The following is a 22,258-nucleotide window of genomic DNA, read 5'->3' as shown; positions in this document are numbered from 1 at the left end:
ACCAAACCACACACAACCAAGTATGTATGTGGTGTTGATTTCCTACAACCATCTTTCTAAAGTAGTCCCAGTCATTTCCTCTGAATTATCTTCTATAAACTGTTTTCAAGTTTGATAAGTTTCATATAACTGTGTGATCCAAAACACTGTGGCCATAACTTTTGATACAGATACTGCTTTTTTATGCTTTGTATGGGGGAGCAGAGTGTCTCCATGATATTAAGCACTCTACATATCAGGTATCACATGATGCACCCACATTCATCTGCTGTGACTAGATGGTGTTGAAATGTACCATCCTCTGCTGATGCTGCTTTAGGTGCATGAGAGATGATCGCATTTGCTTGGTTTTATGCACATTTGAGAACTGCCATGATATACAGGAAGAACACATCTACAGGTTCAATATAGTGTGCACAATATCCATTATGATGCCACTGGAGATACTGAGTTTGCGTGCAATTTGTCTCATGTAAATGCAACAATCATCTTGAAAGAACCCTTCAACACAGCATACATTGTCACATGGGGTGGAAGTGCTTGGCAGCCATGGCCTTTGATCGACTCGTACTTCTATTTCTATTCTGCCTTTATCAAAATTGCGTGCACCAAAAACATGTTGTTTTTGTGACACCACCTTTGCTTCATAAACTTCCACTAGTCAGTTATGAACTGCAGCTGGGGATGATTTCTTTGAACACAAAACTCTGGTTATAATTGCCCACCATATAGGTTATCAATCAACATTTCCATCTTGAAACTATATCTCTAAGCGCAATAGCACATTTGCCTCCATTTATCAATCACATCGAAAGCTCTGATTTTCTCTTCTATCTAGAGATGGCATTTAATTCACAAGAGGTCTTTATGCGCCCACGAAGAGCTATTGTTATTCCCCTTCTTGAATTACCCTCGTAAAGTTAAATACGGAAAGACCAATGTAGTGTGACTAGAGTAATATCTCAGCAATTGCCAATAATGAAGCAGAATAGTCTTCTGCCTTACAACAAAGTTATTTTTAGAAATTTACTATACTACTGTTTAAACCAAAGTGTGTAGCAGATTTTAGTGAAGCAATGTGTCCAACAGATTTAAGTAAAACGTCTTTAGAAGACTTTAAAAGTAAACATTTTATGTGACTTTGATGACTAGTACCACATTCTTCAGATTCCCGCTGAAACAAATCTTACATGATCCAAAAGACAACACTTTGTAGTTATATTATTGAAAAAGCACTATCTACACACATAAAGCACAAGTAGAGCCTTATTGCTACCCAATCAAGGGTTACAACAGTTGCCATGACAAAATAAATGTAAATGCCGTGTGACTAGTGCCTCCCATCAGGTAGATCGTTCACCGTGTGCAAGTCTTTCGATTTGACGCCACGTCAGCGACTTGCATGTCGATGGGGATGAAACGATGATGATTAGTACAACACAACACCCAGTCCCTCGGCGGAGAAAATCTCCAACCCAGCCGGGAATTGAACTCAGGCCCTTAGGATTGACAGTCTGTCGCGCTGACCACTCAGCTACCAGGGGCAGATAGTTGCCATGATATCTACATGGATGAGCAAATTGAAGAGAGAATTCATCCCATACTACTGAAAGTTTCATTGTTAGGATGAAAATATAGGGATTTTTGCGTCAAGCTTTCACTCCAATTATAAATTATGACATATGTCACTAACAAAGTATGAAACAGGCTAAATACCTGGTGGTTTTTGGGAATGTGATGGGAGACTTCTTGTCCTATGGTTACAAGTATCAATTACAACGAAAACACAGTAGCTTGGACCGGACTGCATTCTGGTTCATATATTTGTGAGATGTGCTTGATCGTGCGAATATATGAAAGATGGCTTTGGTTGAAAATTAAATGTGCAAGTCTTTTTCCTGTGCTTGACTGGAACTCAATGTGTTATATTTATGGTAAGCAGAAACCTGTCCTTTCCCTAACATTGTTGATATTCAAATCTGGAGTCTACACTGCTGAGTTAAAAAGAAATCATATTTCTGTAATTAAATTTGTTTTCTGGAATGAAAAATATCTATGACAACTACCACATCTAAATCACAGTAGGTATTGTAAACAGTACGCTACTCACTCAACATCAAACACCACATTTACAAAATGTCTTTTAGAAATCATATTTCACCAATCCCCAAGAAACTAATATCAGAGTTTGAGTTGTGCAACCTCCGCAGCCACGACCCCCCCGGCCCTATCACTCGGATCCTGGGTAAGCTGTTGCATTCTATGCAAAGCCTCAGCTACAGTCGACTACGATATGACGAAATGTGTTACAGTCAACAATGAACAGTACACATTTTATTTCAGTGTGACTTATGTCTTATAATACGTGGATTGCATGAAAATAGGAGAATGTAATAAACTAATTTTATTACCTTTCAACTTCGGATCAGTAATATAAATATACTCTGGTTTCGTTTTATGGGGCCTCAGGAGAGTAGTCCCAAAAGCAGGCTTTAATCGAGTTGTGTATATATGATACGTTATCCATCCACTTCTGCTGCAACAATAAAGATTGCGCTAAAGTTTGTGCGACACCCTGGGAGTTTTTTTTTTTTATTTTGTTTTATTTTATTTTATAAAATACGCTTTCATTACGGAATATATGGATCGCAAACTGTTCGGTCCTATATAAATATAGTGTTACGAAAGGGTAAAACCCATCCATATGAATTAGAAAGTTCTGTAACATTTGCGTTTAGCATACAAGAATGTATGCAACAGAGTACGCATCGTGATAACAATGAACCTCACCCTTATAACTACAATAACCTAATGCAACCGGTCTCATAAGGATTTGTTTCATTTGAGTATAATCATACAAACCCTATAAATACAACAGCAGCTCCACTGTAATTAAGGAACTTCTTGTACTTCCGCAATGAAACCATGTTATCTTTCAACTTTCAAAAGTAAGGTAATGTTTATAAACAAATTCAATTTGAATTTAAACAAATGACACTCGGCATCCATTACTACTTACTACTTATTAAGGGCAACATACCATCTTTGGAGAAGCAGCAGTATGTTCATTTGTAAACAGCGTTGTTGACAAATTGTGGCATGACAGTGGGCGGTGTTATTAGTACCAGCATATTTATTTCAGAATACATGCTGAACATTCTGAATCAACAGACATGTACCAAAAGCTTGTTAACCACAGCACTCGAAGATTTACATGGTACTGTGAATCAGTACGCCGGAATTACAACTTATATTGGTTCTTAGCTGCACTACGTATACTGCTGACATTGCTTCCACAATTTGGCTATATTCATCCGGATGAGTTTTTCCAGTCCATAGAAGTCATGGCAGGTCAGTCATTGGTTGGTTTAAGACACTGTCATGGTAAATACTATCGCTTCTGTCTAAATTCGCTTAACTGAAATCCAGACGTATTTCTTATGCGAGTGAACTTAAGAATTAGTTCAAACGGATTGAAAGATGGCACGATTAAGCAGTGGTACAAGCGCAGTATCGAAACTACAGCTTCGCGAGAAAATAATTTAATTTTCATTCTCAGAGTAAATAGTTATGAAAAGAAGGAAAAAAATAGCCCTTCCCCCACAATTTTCGCTTTTTCAACGTACTTACTGACTTCTGTTCCTAATTCCTGAATAGTCTAGTTTCCAAAAAAATGATTTCTCTCCCATGAAGGTGAAGGAAACTTCCATTTATGAAAACCACCCTGAACGTCACTTTTATGTTTAAAATTTTGTTTCTATTTTTAGTCGACTCTATCTAAGACGAAAAACAAACATGTTCACGTAACAAACATTTTTATTTGTACGAATACATTAGAGATAATCTCTCAATACGTATATTTTTACAAGGATGATACAGGTGGTTGACTGTGGCCTTGCTGCAGGCACATTTTTCATTTTTAATTCATAGGGCTTATAGGTTATTGATAACTTTTGCAAAAACGATACTTTTAGCCTTATAGAGTGTTTATGATCTAGAAAAATAAAATGTTTGTTCTCCTAGGTATATAACTGCAATAGTATGATACAGAAACAACAGTATTTCACACCATGGCAAGTATTGATTTCCCTATGTAATTTTTTCTTTGGCGATCCCCTATCGATAGTTCTACTAATGGGTCACTAAGAATCTGTGTTGAGGTATCCAACTGTGCTTTCACTTGCACCAAATAGTTGGTTTGAAAGGTTATGTGTAACGCTTTGCACTGCCAAGGTGTCATTCTCTTTCACTGATATTTCATTTTTTACTACCTTCCCCATACTGATATTCCATTGAAGGAAGCTAATAAAATTCCTTATAAGTCACCAAAGAAATTGCACAATATGCTAAGAAATTATAGTGAGCTTGGACATTGTGTTTTGGGACAAATTAACTTCAGCCATGTTGTTGTTGTTGTTAGGATCTTCAGTCCTAATACTGGTTTGATGCAGCTCTCGATGCTAGTCTGTTCTGTGCAAACCTCTTTGTAACTACTGCAACCTACATCCATTTGAAATTGCTCACTGTGTTCAAGCTTTGGTCTCCCTCTATAATATTTACCCTCTACATTTCCCTCCATTACTGTGCTGACAGTTTCTTGGTGCCTCAGAATATATCGTGTCCCTTCTCTTAATCAAGTTATCCCACAAATTTCTCTTCTCCTCAGTTCAATTCAGTGCCTTCTTATTGATTATTCACTATACCTATCTGATCTTCAACATTCTTCTGTGACACCTAATGTCGAAAACTTCTTTTCTTGTCTGAACTGGTTATCATATAGGCCTATGTTTTATTTCTGTACAAGGCCACACTTGAGACAAATATCATCAGAGGAAACTCCCTAACACTTAAATTGATATTAGATGTTAACAAATTCCTCTTTTACAGAAATGGTTTTCTTGCTATTACCAGTGTGCATTATATAGCCTATCTACTTCTGTCATCATCAGTTATTTTGTTGCTCAAATAGCAAAATTCTTATACTACTTTTAGTAGGGCCTATGTTAGTTCCTAGTCTAATTACCTGAGTATCGCCAGATTTAACTTGGCTACATTCTGTTGGCCTACCCTTGTTTTGCCTCTGTTGACATATATCTTCTAAACAGTTTTACAGATACTATCCATTCCATTCAAGTGCTCTTCCAAGTCATTTACCATATCTGACAGACTTACAATATTGTAAACTAACCTCAAAGCCTTATTCTTCTCCAAAAACCTGATGTAATTATTCCAGGTGAGTCTTTTAGATTAAGATATAGCATGTGTATTTGAAGGAAAGTAGAATCAAAGAAGTTGATGTGTTGGAAGGTATTCCAAGATTCTGCAGGACAGTACATGCACCGTCTTTTTCCCCTTCTCTACATCTACACCGACATCTACACCCATACAAACTACTGTGAAGTGCTGGCAGAGGTATGTCCCATTGTACCAGTTGTTAGGGTTTCTCCCTGTTCCATTCAGGTATGGAGTGCAGGAAAAATGGTTGTTTGAATGCCTTCGTGCTTGCTGTAATTATATTAATCATGTCCTCTTGATCCCTATGTGAGTGATGCATAGGGAGTAGTTGTGTATTGGTAGAGTCTTCATTAAAAGTCAGTTATTGCAACTTTGTTTGCTAGACTCTTGGGATAGTTTATGTCTATCATCAAGAGTCTGCCAGTCCAGTTCCTTGAGCATCCCTGTAACATTCTCCCACTGGTCAAACCAACCTGTAACAGTTCGTTCTGCCTTTCTCTGTATATGTTCAGTATCTCCTGTTAGTCCTGTCTGGTATGGTCCTACACATTGAGAATTATTCTATAATGGATTGCACAGGTGATTTGTATGCAGTCTCTTGTGTAGACTGATTGCACTTCCCCAGTATTCTACCAATAAAACGAGGTCTACCATCTGCTTTACCCACAACTGAACATAGCTAATCATTCCCCTTCATATCCTTACAGTGTGTCACATAATACATTACTTCATTTTGTGAAGTGCATGATATTACATTTCTGAATATTTAAAGCAAGTTGCCGACCTTTGCACCACTTTGAAGTCTTATCAAGAACTGACTGAACATTTATGTATCTTCTTTCAGAGTGTAATTCATTATAGAGAGCTGCATTGTCTGCAAAAAGTCTGTGGTTACTATTACTATTATCCACAATGTCATTAACATACAACATGAAGAGCAAGCAACCAAATACACTTCCTTGGGATACATCCGAAGTGACTTCTACATCTGATGATGAGACTCTATCCAAGGTAATAAGCTGTGTACCAACTACGAGGGGCAGCAACCTTTTCAGTAGTTGCAGGATTGATTGATTTAGCCTTGTAACATCAACCAAAACAGTCTTCCTGTGCTATTACTGCGAACGGCTGAAAGCAAGGGGAAACTACAGCTGTAATCCCACCTGAGGACATGCAGCTCTACTGCATGGTTAAATAATGATGGTGTCTTCTTGGGTAAAATATTCCAGAGGCAAAATAGCCTCCCATTCAGATCTCCGGGTAAGGACTCCTCAGGAGAATGTCGTCAACAGGAGAAACAAAACTGGCATTCTATGGATTAGAGTATGGAATGCTAGATACTTATATTGGGCAGGTAGGTTAGAAAATTTAAAAAGGGAAATGGATAGGTTGAAGCTAGATATAGTGGGAATTAGTGAAATTCAGTGGTAGGAGGAACAGGAGTTCCGGTCAGGTGAATACAGTGTTATAAATACAAAGTCAAATATGGGTAAAGCAGGAGGAGGTTTAATAATGAATAAGAAAATAGAAATGCAGGTAAGCTATTACAAACAGCATAATGAACACACTACCATAGCCAAGATAGATGTGAAGTCCATGCCTGCCACAGTAGTACAACTTCATATGCCAACTAGCTCTGCAGATGATGAAGAGACTGAAGAAATATATGATGAGATAAAAGAAATCATTCAGATAGTAAAAGGAGACAAAAATTTAATTTTCATTGGGAGAATTTGATAGTAGGAAAAGGAAGAGAAGGAAAATAGTAGGTGAATATGAACTGGGGAAAAGGAACAACAGAGGAAGCCGCCTAGTAGAACTTTGCACAGAGCATAATTTAATCATTTCCAACCCTTGGTTTAAGAATCACAAAAGAAGGTTGTATACATGGAAGATACCTGGAGACACCAAAAGATTTCAGGTTGATTATATAATGGTTAGACCGAGATTTAGGAAACAGTTTTTAAATTGTAAAATGTGTCCATAGGCAAATGTGGACACTGACCACAATTTATTGGTTATGAACTGTAGACTACAACTGAATAAATTGCAAAAATGTAGGAAATTAAGGTGTTGAGACCTGGATAAGATGAAGGAATTGGAGGTTATTGAGAGCTTCAGAGAGAGCATTAGGCAACAGATGACTAGAACAGGGTAAAGGAACACAGTAGAAGATGAATAGATAGCTTTAAGAGATGAAATGGTGAAGACAGCAGAGGATCAAATAGGTCAAAAGACAAGGCCTAGTGGTAATCCTGGGATAACACAAGAGATATTGAATGTAAGTGATGAAAGGAGGAGATTTCAAAATGCAGCAAATGAAGCTGGCGAAAGGGAATAAAAACGTTTAAAATAGAAAGAGATATTGACAGGAAGTGCAAAATGGCTTAACAGAAATGGCTAGAGGACAAATATGAGAATTTAGAAATATATTTGACTAAGGGAAAGATAAATACCAACTACAGGAAAAATTTTAAGAGGCCTTTGGGGAAAAGAGAAGCAACTGTATGAATATCAAGAGATCAGATGGAAAACGACTCTTAAGCAAAAGCTGACAGGTGGAAAGAATATGTAGAGGGTCTATACAAGGGAGATGAACTTTAAGGCAATATTATAGAAAAGGAAGTGGACACAGAGGAAGATGAGATAGGAGATATGATACTGCGAGAAGAATGTGACAGAGCTCTGAAAGATCTAAGTTGAAACAAGGCCCTGAAGGTAGAATTACTGATAATCTTGAGAGAGCCAGCCATGAAAAAATTCTTCCATATGGTGTGCAATATGTATGAGACTGACAAAGTACCTCAAGACTTCAAAAAGAATGTATTAATTCCAATTCCAAAGAAAGCAGTTGCTGACAGGTGTGAAAATTACCAAACTATCAGTTTAATAAGTCATGGTTGCAAAATACTGTCACAAATTCTTTACAGAAGAACGGAAAAACTAGTAGAAGCTGACCTCAGGGAAGATCAATTTAGATTCTGGAGAAATACATGAACATGGAAGGCAATACTGAGCCTATGACTTTCCTCAGAAGACAAGTTAAGAGAAGGCAAGCATACATCTATATCATTTGTAGACTTAGAGAAAGCATTTGACAATGATAACTGGAATACTCTCTATGAAATTCTGAAGGTAGCAGGGGCAAATTGAAGGGAGCGAAGGATTGTTTACAACCTGTACAGAAACCAGACAGCTGTTATTAGAGTCAAGGGATATGAAAGGGAAGCAATGGTTGAGAAGGGAGTGAGACAGGGTTGTAGCCTGTCCCCAATATTATTCAGTCTGTGCACTGAATAAGCAGGAAAGGAAACCAAAGAAAAATTTGGAGTAGGAATCAAAGTTTCCAGAGAAGGAAAAAAAAAAAACCTTCAGGTTTTGCCGATGAAGTTGTAATTCTGTCACAGACAGCAAAGGACATGGAAGAGTGGTCAAATAGAATGGACAATGTCTTGAAAGGGGGATACAAGATGAACATCAACAAAAACGAAACAAGAATGATGGAATGTAATCAGGTGATGCTAAAGAAATTAGATTAGGAAACAATACATTTAAACTAGTATATGAGCTTTGCTATTTGGGCAGCAAAATAACTGATGTTGGCCGAAGTAGAGAGCATATAAAATCTAGACTGACAATGGCAGGAAAAGCATTTCTGAAGAAGAGACATTTGTTAATATTGATTATGGATTAGGAACTCTTTTCTGAGATTTTTGTCTGGAATGTGGCCATTTTTTGAAGTGAAACATGGACAATAAACAGTTTAGACAAAAAGAAAATAGAAGTTTCTGAAGTGTGCTGCTACAGAAGAGTTCTGAAGATTAGATGAGTAAACCACATAACTAATGAGGAGGTACTGAATAGAATTGCGGAGACACGAAATTTGTGGCACAACTTGTGCAAAAGAAGGGATCAGTTGATAGGTCACATTGTGAGACACCAAGGGATCATCGATTTAGTGTTTGAGGGAATTGTGGGGGTAAAAATCATAGAGGGAGACCAAGAGATGAGTACAGATTGAGAATGATGTAGGTTTTTGTAGGTATTCAGAGATGAAAAGGCTCATTACATAATGAGCTGCAGCAAACGAGACTTCGGATTGAAGACCAGAACAACTACTACTATTCCATATGAATGTACTTTTGACAATAAGCATAAGTTTGCTACTGAGTCAAATGTGTCTCAGAAATCAAGAAATACTGCATTTATCTGACTGCCTTGATCCAAAGCTAGTATGTCATGTGAGAAAAGTGTAAGTTTTTTTTCACGTGATCAATGTTTTCAGACTCCATGCTGGTTGGCGTGGAGCAGGTCATTCTGTTCATGACACTTCGTTGTGTATGAGCTCAGAATATGTTCTAAGATTCTACAACAAATACTGGTCAAAGATATTGAACAGCAGATTTGTGAATCACTTCTACTACCCTTCTTGTAGATAGGTGTCACCTATGCTTTTTTTCCAAGAACTGGGCATGATTTTTTTTTTTTTTCAAGGGATCTACAATAGATTACAGTTGGAAGAGGGGCTAACTCAGCCACAAATTCAGTGTAGAATGTTATAAAGATTCCATTTGGCACTGGAGCTAAGTTCAGTTTCAACATTTTCAGCTGTTTCTCAACACCACTGATGCTAATACTGGTTTCACTCACCTCTTCAGTTGTACAAGGATTAAATTGGGACAGTTCTCCTGGGTTTTCCTTTGTAAAGGAACATTTAAAAACAAGAGTTAAGCATTTCAGGTTTCGCTTTGCTACCCTCAGTTTCAGTTCCTGTCTCATTTGCTAGGGACTGACACTAACTTAGGTGCAACTAACAGCCTCTACATACGACCAGAATTTCTTTCGGTTTTATGAAAGATAATTTGACAATATTCTGCTATGTTAGTTATTTAAAGCTTCACTCATTGCCCCCTTGACACCAAACATGTTTTATTCAGCATCTCTCTATCTGTAGTCCTGTGAATTGTTTTACACCTTTTACACAGTAGTCTCCATTTTAGAAGTTTCTTTAAAGTGACTGTATTCCTTGGAGGGTCCCTCCCATTAAGAACTATTCTGCTGGGTCATATATACCCAGTGCATGGTCAAAAATTCTTTTAAAATTTAACCATAATTCTGCTACATGTTCCTGTGCTGAAAGTTTCAAGTTCTTCACAAAGATATCAGACTACTGATTTTTTTATCTAGTTCACTGGATGTATATATATCTTTCTGCTTGTTTTAGTTGCCCTTTGTACTTTGGTAATCATTCAGTGTTGCCACAAATGCATCATGGTTACTGATACCAGTTTCAATATTGACATTCTTAAAGAGGTAAGCTCTGTTTGTTGCCATTGTGAGTGGAGTTCTGAACTATCTGTTCTGGGTAGTTTTTAGAGAAGACATTTAGTAATGTGTTGCAGGATGTTTCACCATGCCCACCACTAACAAAATTGTTTTTTTTTTTTTTTTAAATTGATTGTTGGATGACTCAGGTCTCCACTAATGATTAAAGTTTGATACGGAAACTTATGTACAAGCAAACTGAGGTTTTCTCTAAAGGTTTTGATTACATCACAAGATGAGTTTGGTGGGTGACAGATGAATCCAGTTATAATTTTATCATCACCCTGATACTGAATATTGCCCAAACAATCTCACATGCAACTTCAATTTCTTGTCTGCTGCGATAAATACATAATTCCATTTCCCATTAGCCAAAGCTTTTGCTATACACTAAAATTTTTTCCCAAAATTCTTGCTGCTGCCAGATTCAGATTTCAGCCAGCTTTCTATATCTAATATTATGTAAGCTTCACTGCTTTTCAGGAGCACTTTGAACTCTGGCACTTTGTTGCAAATGCTTCAGCAGTTAACCACTAGGGTTTTAATACTCTCACCTGTGGGAGGCATTCTTTCGCTCTAACGCTGATACTTCTGGGTTTCCTACAGCTATCATTATCTGTATTGCTACGTGCGTGGGTAGCAGCCTCTGACGTAGAACGCACCCCTGCCCATTTAGGGACATTGTGTAGTTCTCATCTTTGTGACGCAAGTCCAGGAAGTCGCAGCCTAGCTTGTCACAGAACTTTTGAAGTCTCTGGTTCAGTCTTTCCACTCAACTCAGAGCCAAGGGCCATGATCAGTTCTGGGAACAATGCTGCAAATTGTGAGCTTCATTGAAACTCCTTGTGCAAGGCTGGTCTTTTCAACCTTCTCTGCCAGTCACTTGAGTAATCTAAGTATGATCTCAAAGCTCAGATGACAGGCATCATTTTTTCCAACGTGCACCTCAATCTGCAGTTGCTTGTACCTCATGCTCTCAATGTCTGCCACAGTAGCCTTAGCAACATGTTGAATGAGGCCTCCAGGCATATGCATTGAGTCCACTTGGTGTCATTTTGTGTCCCTTGTTGCAATTTCATCAAGCGGTACCACCATTAACTGTATGTTTGAATTGCCTCTACCCTTTTCGCATTTGCCTCCTCTTTACACCAGATGAAACAGGTTATCCCAAAACATATGAAATGAGTCCCACTGGCTCAGTTTCAGTGAAAGACAGCACTTCGAACTTGTTAGTTAGGCGGATTGGTATAACACCCTGAGTCCTCCCTACTCCCTATCCACACTATACATGTCGCCTAGCTCTACCATTGAAATACCACTCGCAGTCAAGTGGAAAAATAGTGACAGAGCCCATACTTTCCACAAAGAAGACAGGATCCACAGGAAAGGATAGTAATTGAGGCACCTTTGATACCAGTACCACATGATTCTTGGCAGATGTGCTAGAGGTCAGATTGTCAGCACGTCCATCTTCCTTCTCCTCACATTCGTTGGCTTCTCCAACTCACAACCAAGTGTCACATTCCAACCTAATCTTGGCCTCGGGCTTCACTACAGTTCAATCTGTCAGAACATCTAGTCCCCCCCCCCCCCACCCCCCCACCCACCCTCCCCACCACCATCACCATTCACCAAATAAATGCGAAAATCAGTAACATACCTGAAAATTTGTAATAACCAGATCATTAAAAGTTATTCAGCTGCTCTCCATGTCAAAAACAAATGCAATCAATTTGTATTTTCCACCAAAATAAATAATAAGGTTCAGTGATCAATGTCAAAAAATAGCCAACATCAGCACACGATGCAAGAGCCATAGTCAGAGTAAATGCATTTTAGTCAAAACTGCTGACATGAAAAGGCTCCTGGTTTATGAAAACGCATTTTAAACTTGCTAATACCTCTGTGTAATGGGTTCATATTCTCCGTCATGAAGAGAATGTCACTGATGTTGGGCCAAAGGTTTACTTGTTTTTTATATAATGGTCCTGTAAATATTGTGTTGCACTTTGTAAAGCAGACATTATTACTTACACTAGAACACAACTTTTTTTCCACCATAAATAGTATTACATAATAATGTATTACTACTTAAGGCATTTTACAGATGAACCATAGAAGTGTGGTACAGTTTTCCTTTTCTAGAACAGAAGCAGTGTTCAACCAATTAATCTTTCACTGATGATTTGAACTTATCCTCATCGGTTATTATTTATATGTAACTTCACAGCCTTTTTGATCAAAAACGATTAGAGCACAAGAAGAGATCATGGCAGATTTTTGTGAACTTTGTCAATCATTCTGCTTGGAGCACAAATGTAGGATACTTTCAGGAGGATTTCTGTTAAACACAATAGATGCATCCAAATTGTGGATCTCCAAAGAACACCAGCAGGTATCACCCAGACAATGGCACAGCACTTTGTTAACTCTATCTCAATTGCTAAATACAATCCAGAATTCAGTGGTCAGTGTAAGGCCTTGGAGAGTGTTGGTTTGGACCAAGTTCCAACATTAGGCTTATAACGTAAGCCCTATAACTGGCTATTCTCTGTGTGTGAGCTCGATTTGGCTTTGAATCTGATTAAGACATTGTTTCAGATTATGACCAAATCTTGCATGTCATGTTGTGGAAACTTGAGAACGATTCAAAGGAACTCTTCTTAGTACTTTTTAATTATGGATGACAGACAGTACAATGTTTGGGTCACTTGGAGAAGCTGTTTCTGTATGATGTAACAGATATCATCTTTTGCAGTTGGGCAGGGAAAACCTTCTCTCTGAAATTTACCTTCACACAGTATTACATCACCCATCAACAGTGAACTGAAACTGAAGGATCATATTTAGGTCACTGATTGGCTGAAGTGTGGCAGTGGATAATACAAACCTAACTTATCTGAAAATCTAAATCAATACAAAATAATTATTATGTACAGATATAATGGAATTTAATTTAGCAAATGATAATGTTCCATAATTGATCTGTGACAAGTATATTATGCAGGCCAAGAATAAGATAGGTATCACAATAACAGCACAAGAAACAAATCAAGGTGTCAAACAATATTTATATATGTACATATATACAATTTTTGACTTATAGCATATCTGTAAACAAAATTACAACCTTTGTTTGCAGAAGTGCTGATATACAAAAAGCATCTATATGAATATGTATGTCTGTTCACAATGTGCCCGAAAACTAAGTAACCTGTACTGGAGTAGACCAGTAAAATATATAAACTGATGAAGTACCTGAAGATGAGCCCCCAGGACTTAAAATGCATTGTACATTGGAATTAAAAAAATATATATATCACAATTTGTGACTGAGGACAGTTTGTAAAAGAAGTTCTGTTGCAAATAAAAGGGATAAGTGAAAAAATTGGATGAACTTGAGCAGGTAATCTATAATAAGTATGCAATGATTTCAGATAAACCAGGGCAAATAATTAATTATATATGCAGGTTGAAGATTATTTCTCTATTTTCATAAAGCCCTAATTGGTATTGGTGGCTGAACAGAAAATAATGTTGAAGTAGTTGAGACAGGTGAGCTGAGAGGGGCTTAGTGAGAGAAGCAAAAGAGAATAAATTAACTCACTTGTGGTCATGGATAAAAAACATGAAGGTATACATTTGTTACAAATTAATGTCATAATGTTGAACTTGATAACACGAAAAAAGATAAACAGACCAGAGAACATGCAGAAGTTCTGTAATGTGAAGTACATGAAAAGTTTAGATTTTATGGATGTTTACTGGCAAGTGTTATTAGTGACCAAAAACAGAATGTACACTGCTTTCCTGTTTGGGGACAAGTGCTGTCAATTTAAGGCAGTCCACTTTGGATTCAATATTTAAGTCAAGTTTGTAAGAGCTCTATCTCAGATGTGAGGAAAAGAACTCAGTTCAAGCATTATGATCTATGTGGACAATATAATAATCTGTACAACTGGTTGGCAAGGGTAGTGTGAGCTGCTAAATGAAGTATTTATAGTCTAGAGAAAAGGGCACATGGCTTATAAACTATCGAAGCCATGTTTGTTAAAAAGAACCTTAAGTTCTTGGGACAGATGATGGTGTGATGAATGGCACCTTGCTCTAAATGTGGGAAAATACAAGTTATCTATTCATCACCAACATATTCAGCCTATTAAAAATAAATTAGGCTAGCTTGAAACTGAATTAAAGTCTTCGAACAGCACAATTGTATACATTACAAAACACTGGTGCAGAGACATTGAAATACGGCATGTACTGCTATTGTCATATGAATGTACAATTGCTACTTCAGAACTACCTTAAGGAGTAGGGGATCATGTTTTTATATTAGAAATTGTGTGCATTTTAATGCTAGAGATGATCTGATACCAATTAGTGCAGATAAACATTTTGAATTGTCAAGTACTGAACTAACAGAGCTAGTTATCCATAAAAAGTTAGTCATTCTGTGCATGCCCTCCTCACATAGTGATAATTGAACAGTGTCTTCAACAAACTAACTGAAGTTCTGAGAACAGTCTGAACCCCCACAATGAATGTAATAATATGCCGAGACATATTAATGAATATTAATATAGATGTTGAGGATGAAATTAGTAATAACTTCGTAGACATTCAGCCCACTTTTGGCATGATACAAATGGTAAACTCTTCTATTAGGGTATCAAAATGTTCAGCACTGATGTTAGATCATGTAGCTAAGGATATCAACAAGGAAAATTGTATTTATGAAAGATGTTGGCTTCTCTGACCATTACTGTCAGTTAATAAAGCTACAGATGGGCTTCGTAAAATATGCACAACTACAGGCCTGTGTGCGGTACGGATCTTCTCAGAATGCAAATTACGTACTTTTTTCTGGGGCATTGCCAAATAAAGCTGGTACAAACTGTACATGTAAAGCAATGTAGCTGTGAAGTTCTCTAAATTCTACACATTGTTTAAATTAATTTTTGAGGAGATATTTCTAAAAAGCAGCCACTTTAACAGCAGCAGGTGATGAAAGTAGTTGGATAAATGCAGATATTAGGAAGTCCTCCCAGACACTAAATTTGCTCTGTTCTTTGTGAAAGCAGTACTGTAGTCAACAGTTTCTAAATTTCTATCACAGTTACAAAAACATGTACAAAGGGCACTTCTTGCTGCAAAAGATCATTCAGTGAAAAAATAGTGTATGAAGTGGAACATAAAATAAAAGGAAAGTAGTATGGGTTGTCATGACATGTGAAACTGGAAGAGATGGACACAAGCATAGTAACTTGCAAATCAAAGATGCCAAAGTTAATAAATGACTACTTCTCTTTTATTGTGGAGAAGTTGCAACAAAATCTTTCTATAACATGTGTAGCATCCACAGTGAATTACACTGCAAGCACAATGATATTCAACAATAGAACTCAATATCAGCAAGACAATACAGAAATGAAAAAATACGAACTCAGCAGGCATAGATGAGGTTCCAGTCCCTATTCTCCACTCATAGAAGAAGGTGACTGTGTAACTCACATATACGTAGGCTTGTTCAAGGCTTTTGATACTGTTGACCATAAAATACTATTGAACAAACTAGAAGCATTAGGTGCATGAAGAATAGCAAATGAATGTTTCCAGTCTTAATTGGAAAACAGGGTGCAAAAGGTAAGAGATAGTTCATTCATCAGCTGGTGATAAATGTTCAGTAACACAGTTGTCAGATAAGAAATAAATAAACATAGACGTATCTCAGGGCAGTGTATGGGGACCAATTCTCTTCATATGCCTATAACTTTCCAGACAGTACAAGACATGGAGAAAATGTTGTCTTTCCTGACAATAGTAACAATGTAATAACTGATAAAACGCCAAAACTGCTCATAGAGAAGGCAAATGGAACCCTTAAAGGTTTATACAGGTTGGTTGTATGTAATAAATTAGCACTGAACACAAAGAAAACAAACAGCATACACTTCATCACAAAGATGGAAATCAGCTCTGCTGGATTGGGCATAGATGATACAAAATGTGTAATGGACACCAAGCATTTAGGAATGAACATTGGTTGTCAGTTAAACTGGAATGTACATTTAAGGATACAGCCAAACAGAATGTAATAAACACATTGTGGTCTTGGGGTTTTATTGGCAATTTGTAACACCCAATGCCATGTGGTGACCTACTTACTATTCCTGCATACACTCAGTTCTTAGCTGTAGGATTCTTTTCTGGGGCTCAAAGGCACAATATGCAGAAAAAGACTGTACAAATAACAACTAAAAGTAATAGTCAGACTCATTGCACACAACTATATTAAAAAAGCTGAGTTCCTTACTGCATCAAGTACCTACATATATCAATCTGTTGTGTATATCAGAGAAAAAATAGTAAATATTTTACGAATACAGAATTGTGAAACAAGATCTAGTTTGGACTTGCATTTATCAAACAAAAAACTCAAGACAGGATTCTCCACCACAAAATAAAAATATAAAATAAATTGCCAAAGGAGGTGAAAAAGATTACTAAAATACATATATTTAAAAATGCAGATACAAAATACTTCATATGTGTTGCATACAACAGAATTAAAGATGGTTTAGAGGATTCAGAGTAGGGATTAACTCAAGGAATAGGCAAGAAATTGTGTCACAACCAAAGTGAGGATGAGATGTAGAACAAGATAAAGACTGATATTTGGAGAAAACAGAGCAACAATTTACCAAAGAGTTGTGTATACTAAAACATATAACAACAAATAATGACTACAATGGTAATAAGGTAGACAAAATGTATACTACCAAATTTCATAACAAAAGCAACCCTACAGATAAAAAATAACATTAACAAGAGAAGCAAAACCAGAAAAAATAAAATACATTGCTTTACCTTATTAGGATATCATATCAGACAGAATAACCGATGATTTTCATAAACTAATGTATGAATTGGGTTTTGGATAATCAACAAAGTAGGGATAATAATCAGTTTCACAACCCAAAAACAAAAACCATTTACACAATCAGTGACATAAAATGAAACGCAGTGAATGTGAAAATTTCTATGTGGGGCAAACAATAAATGTTTCTCCACCAAATTCAGTGTGTACACAGACATATGTGAGAACTGGAAGTCTTCATTTAGTGCACAGCTAAGAAAAAATAATCATAATACCAACTGCATCGAGAAATCCTTAAAGGCACTACACAGGGTAGCGATGGACATTCTGGCAGAAACTGAAATTTATAGCACCTTCAGAGAACAGCCACAGTACGTATTCAATGAACAAACAGACCTCAGAAATAAAAAATTTCTCAACTGTTTTAGACATTTACTCTGATGAATTAATCCTGTGTATTGTGTTGTAATCTCTGCCTGACTTGTATATTAAAATCTTGAAAGTACAGTACACAAATGTCATTAAACTACAAAACTGGTTGTACCTTCTGTTAACCTTGGTGTAATTTTTTCTCATTATGTTCTATTATGTTTTGTAGATGCTTGAAAATCACTTAATGCCAAAATTGCAATCATAAAATAAAGTTCCAATAGCTGAAAGCAAGATGAAATCCATTAAAAGGTTTATAGAAGCTGAGGACCCATACTACAAGAAAATAATTTAAACTTCAATGTGTCTAGAAGATGTGCAATGATGTGATGTGTTGTTGTGTAAGGAAGTGGAGAATTCAGGTCATTGCGTGACATGTTATTTGAAGAAATGCATTCATGAGTTCATCAATGTATTTGATTTGAGTTATGTTCTTGTAGTTTATAAGAAATGCATGTACCAAACATAGTGAGTCTCCACATTTCTATGGGATAACCAAGCTTGTGCAAGAATGCATTAGGTCCTGTGACTGATGTCAGAGGGAAAATCTAGCTACAGGTCTAGCCAACAACAGATGCTGAGCATTAGGCTCAACGATATACTTGAAGCAGTGTGAGTCAGCTTATTTGTGCCATTACCAAACTTGAGAAGCATATTTTGTTACATTCTATTAGTACTAGATGTATTTTCAGAATTCAAGGTATTGTACCCACTTGAGAAGGCAGAGTGTGCCATAGTTTATGCAAGAATGGTAAAACACTATTTCCCAAACTGTAGAGAGCACAGATAATGAGCCTAAGTTTATGTTGATACATTAGAAAGATGTAAAAGACAGTCATGGCTAATATCCATTTGCCACACCATCCTGCCAGTAACCCAGTGGAATAATGTATAAGAGGAATTGGGAGTATCTGCAGCATATACTGCAATGCTACACACAACACCCACGGGAACTTTGTGGAAGCAGATGTGCTTAAAAATATGGATCATCTGATGTGTGCACTGCAGCATTTGTAACAGGTAGCAACAGGAGACCCTCTCTTAACTTTCCTCCCTTTTTATTTGACACCTCATATTTTGCTCAGTGGTAGCTCCTGTCAAACTTTCATTATTTTGCAGGAACTCAACCAACAACACATCATAACAGCTCAAAAGATGAGTGCCATGACCTCCCTTGCAGATGGTGTGTGAAGTTTCAAGTATTTACTTTGCCTGTGTTGAAATTTACAGCCAGTTTGGTATCAATGAACTCAATTTTAATTCGTCATCTTTAATGGCTTGCATGCTGATCAAGGTGACATAGTGGTAAGACATTATATTTATATTAGGGAGGACAGTGGTTCAAATCCCCCTCTGGCTATCCAGATTTAGGTTTTCTGTGATTTGTGGTGAATGCGAGCATGGATCCTTGTAAAGCACACAGCTGATTTCATCTGTATACTTCCTCAAGCCAAGTTTGTGCTCTGTCTCTAATGACTTCATTGCTGAAAGGATGTTAATTTCTTATATTCCTTCCTTTCTTTGAACTGCTTACAGACATCAGTTCAGTCCAGTTTAGGCAGTACAGTATTAAACTTTTTCAAGGAAGTCTGAAACCTCACTAGGGTTTGGTGAATGTGCTTGTGGTATTTCCTCAATACATTAACTGTAGTTCTTACCCCGTAATTGATAGTTGATTATTACTGTTTCATCCTTTTTCTCCATGGTATCATCAGTCTTATTGGAGTTAATCATTGTTAACATCAGTAATGTTAGAACTCCTTATGGCTATGTTTGAATTCAGCTAAAACTTTCTATTGCATTATATAAAGAATCACATATCTCCAATGTGACCACAATCTCAAGAAGTTTCTTCCTTGACATCCCATCTCTGTGAGGGTAGTGGATGACAGTTCTGTTAGCAATTTGTTCTATTTTGTTGGCTATGTCTAAACCCAGTGCTTCAGTTTTTTACTGACAAGAGACTAACCTGAGTTTGCTATAGATTTGCATGCAGACAAAGAATTATTGCTTATACAAATGCTTCACAAAAATCTGCTTTCTGGCCAATATTTGTTCTTAGGGTCTAGGTGCTCGTGGTTAATCACGTGATCAGCGTGTTATAGGACATATGCATAACACAATATAAGATCAGATTTCATAGCATGAGTTCACGAGTTAGTACATCTGTCACGAAAGCCCAGTACTACCAGTTTCCAAACTTTACTGCTCGTGAGTACACCATTCGAATGGAACAATTTCCAGAGCATTGAGGTCTGCGCATAGTGGCAATGGTAATAGCAAATATACACAATATTTAATTTAAGGTATTTCATTAACAGCAGAATAATGGACTGTTGAGACTTATTGGCAGATTAAAACTGTACCCAGAACCAGGACTCTACCGTGGAACCCTGCCTTTCATGAGAAATGCTTCAAAGTATCCTTTCTTCCAGGAGTGCCAGTCCCAGTAGGTATCCAGGAGAGCTTCGGTGAAGTTTGGAAAGTGTTAAAGAGCTACTGACAGACTTTATACTGTGAAGATTTTTTTTTTTTTTTTAAGTACAACAGTAACAATATTATTTCAGTTTTGAGACAGTGTGTTCCTGTGCAGACATTCTGTTCATGATTTTGCAAAATCCTTTTTTTTATTTTTCCTCCATCTGTAACTGTTTGTATCAAATGATGTTAGTTCTTACTTTGTACTTGGACTTGGTGTATATATATGATTTAGCTTACTTCTGAAATGTTATTATTTTCATCTGTTTTTGTGAGTCATATCTTGAACTCTAAAAACATTTAAAGAAATCTTCAAATGCTTGTACAGTTTTATATCTCTTGTTTTGTACTGTCTGCCATATTAATTGATGAAATGTGGTATCTACCTGATGTGACTTTCTCAATTCTTTTCCTGTGTTTTCAGTTGTTCCTCTTACCCAATTTCTATGTAATCTTTTCAAAGCCTCTCGAAAATATTGCAGAATAGTTTATTTAGATCAGCATATTTTATTCTGTTGCTATTATTGTTTGTTCCCTTATCCAGCTGTTCTCATAAATTACACTGTATGAAATAGTGCAATGAGCCACAAGTTTTCTTGAAATGATTTTGTTATGTCATTACTAGTTTTGAGCCTGAGCCCATTGTCAGATGATGGAGCTGACTTCTTTTTAAGTTTTGTGTTGACTTCTTTGCAAGTTTTACATTTGTGTCTTTCTGTAAAGCTCTCCTTTACATATTGGAGGACCGAGGTTTGATTTTCTTTTGCAGTCCATACTGATCAATGAATTGAACTAAGTGAACTAAAAACAAGTTGGTGGATGTATCTATCTCTAGCTGATAATTTTAGGCTGTGAGTTTAGGGTGCATCATACAATTTTATGTATAGGCCTACAATAAATGTACAGAAAAAAAAACAGGATTACATTTTATAGGCACATATGAGGTTGTTACGTATTTTCTGTTACAACGCAATAGCTAATATTTATTTTGTTATTTAATACTTACTCATACTGTATATACATTTCTATGTACAATACACTTTTAAACAATTTTTAAATTAATTAATTCCTTCACTTGCTTGGTTGATTTTGGTAACACTTAAAATCTTTACCCTGCTTCATCTGGAGCACTCATTTTCAATTTGAGATTACTCTACCTTGTGTAGTAATTTTCCTTTCTTCTTGTTGCATGGCCATGTACATCTTTATTTAGGAGGTGTTTATCACTTACTCTCAATGCCATAATGTTCTAATATTATGAAAAGCAAAGTTGCTACTCACCATGTAGCGAAGATGATGAAGTGTGGTTTCAGTTATGTGCAGTGAGTACACTGTCATAATATTATGATTTACAAAACTTGTGTACAAGTTTCTGTGGCTGGTATTTTGCCTACATATCTCACTGCTCTTTTCTAAATTTTAAATACTCTTTTTTAAGTAGCCATTCTGTGCACTTCCCCATATATGAATTGAATAAGACAGTTGTGGGAACACAGTCCATAGTACATTGTCCTGTGAATTTTGTCATCCACAACTTTTGCCATTTTGCACATGAGGAAAATCTGTGTATTTGTGTTTGTACACGGTACATCTATGTACTCCTCCCACAACAAATAGTTATCTATAATAGTTACTAGAAATGTTATGTTGCGTACTTCTTTAATTGCCTTACTATTTAATTTAAGAATATAATGAAAAGGGTAGTTGCTACCACCATATAACGGATACGCTGAGTCACAGCAAGGCACAACAAAAAGGCTGTCAAAAAGTTGGCCAACAAGGCTTTGAGGCCACATTGAGGCCAGGAGGGTTGGAATGTAGGATATATTGCAAGGAGAGTTCCCACCTGTGCAGCTCAGAAGAGCTTTGTTGGCGGGAAGTATTCAGATGGCATGGACTGTGAAGCAGTCA

At 36.7% G+C, this 22,258-nt stretch overlaps 2 protein-coding genes across 7 annotated transcripts in view; one reads left to right on the top strand and one right to left on the bottom strand.

Annotated features, from left to right (window-relative positions):
- The window catches only part of LOC124607094 (protein SERAC1), a 276,482-nt gene extending 272,788 nt beyond the window's left edge, over positions 1 to 3,694 (bottom strand). Inside the window, exons 1-2 of one of the 6 annotated variants that reach the window (XM_047139315.1) lie at positions 3,631 to 3,694; positions 2,412 to 2,533 (exon numbers count right to left, since the gene is read on the bottom strand). In XM_047139315.1, coding sequence (XP_046995271.1) covers positions 2,412 to 2,533; positions 3,631 to 3,689 — 181 coding nt within the window. In that variant the 5' untranslated portion in view covers positions 3,690 to 3,694. The other 5 variants (XM_047139324.1, XM_047139331.1, XM_047139307.1 and 2 more) reach the window with 5 other exon arrangements.
- Positions 3,056 to 22,258, top strand: part of LOC124607138 (GPI mannosyltransferase 4) — a 39,219-nt gene continuing 20,016 nt past the window's right edge. Inside the window, exon 1 of the mRNA XM_047139350.1 lies at positions 3,056 to 3,351. Within this exon, the coding sequence (XP_046995306.1) occupies positions 3,174 to 3,351 (178 nt within the window). The 5' untranslated portion in view covers positions 3,056 to 3,173. The remainder of the gene's footprint in view (positions 3,352 to 22,258) is intronic.

Source organism: Schistocerca americana, chromosome 1, assembly GCF_021461395.2.
Source record: "Schistocerca americana isolate TAMUIC-IGC-003095 chromosome 1, iqSchAmer2.1, whole genome shotgun sequence".
In the NCBI taxonomy this organism is placed as follows: Eukaryota; Metazoa; Arthropoda; class Insecta; order Orthoptera; family Acrididae; genus Schistocerca; species Schistocerca americana.
The sequence above is the reverse complement of the archived record's forward strand: the minus strand, read 5'-3'. Positions and strand labels throughout refer to the sequence as shown.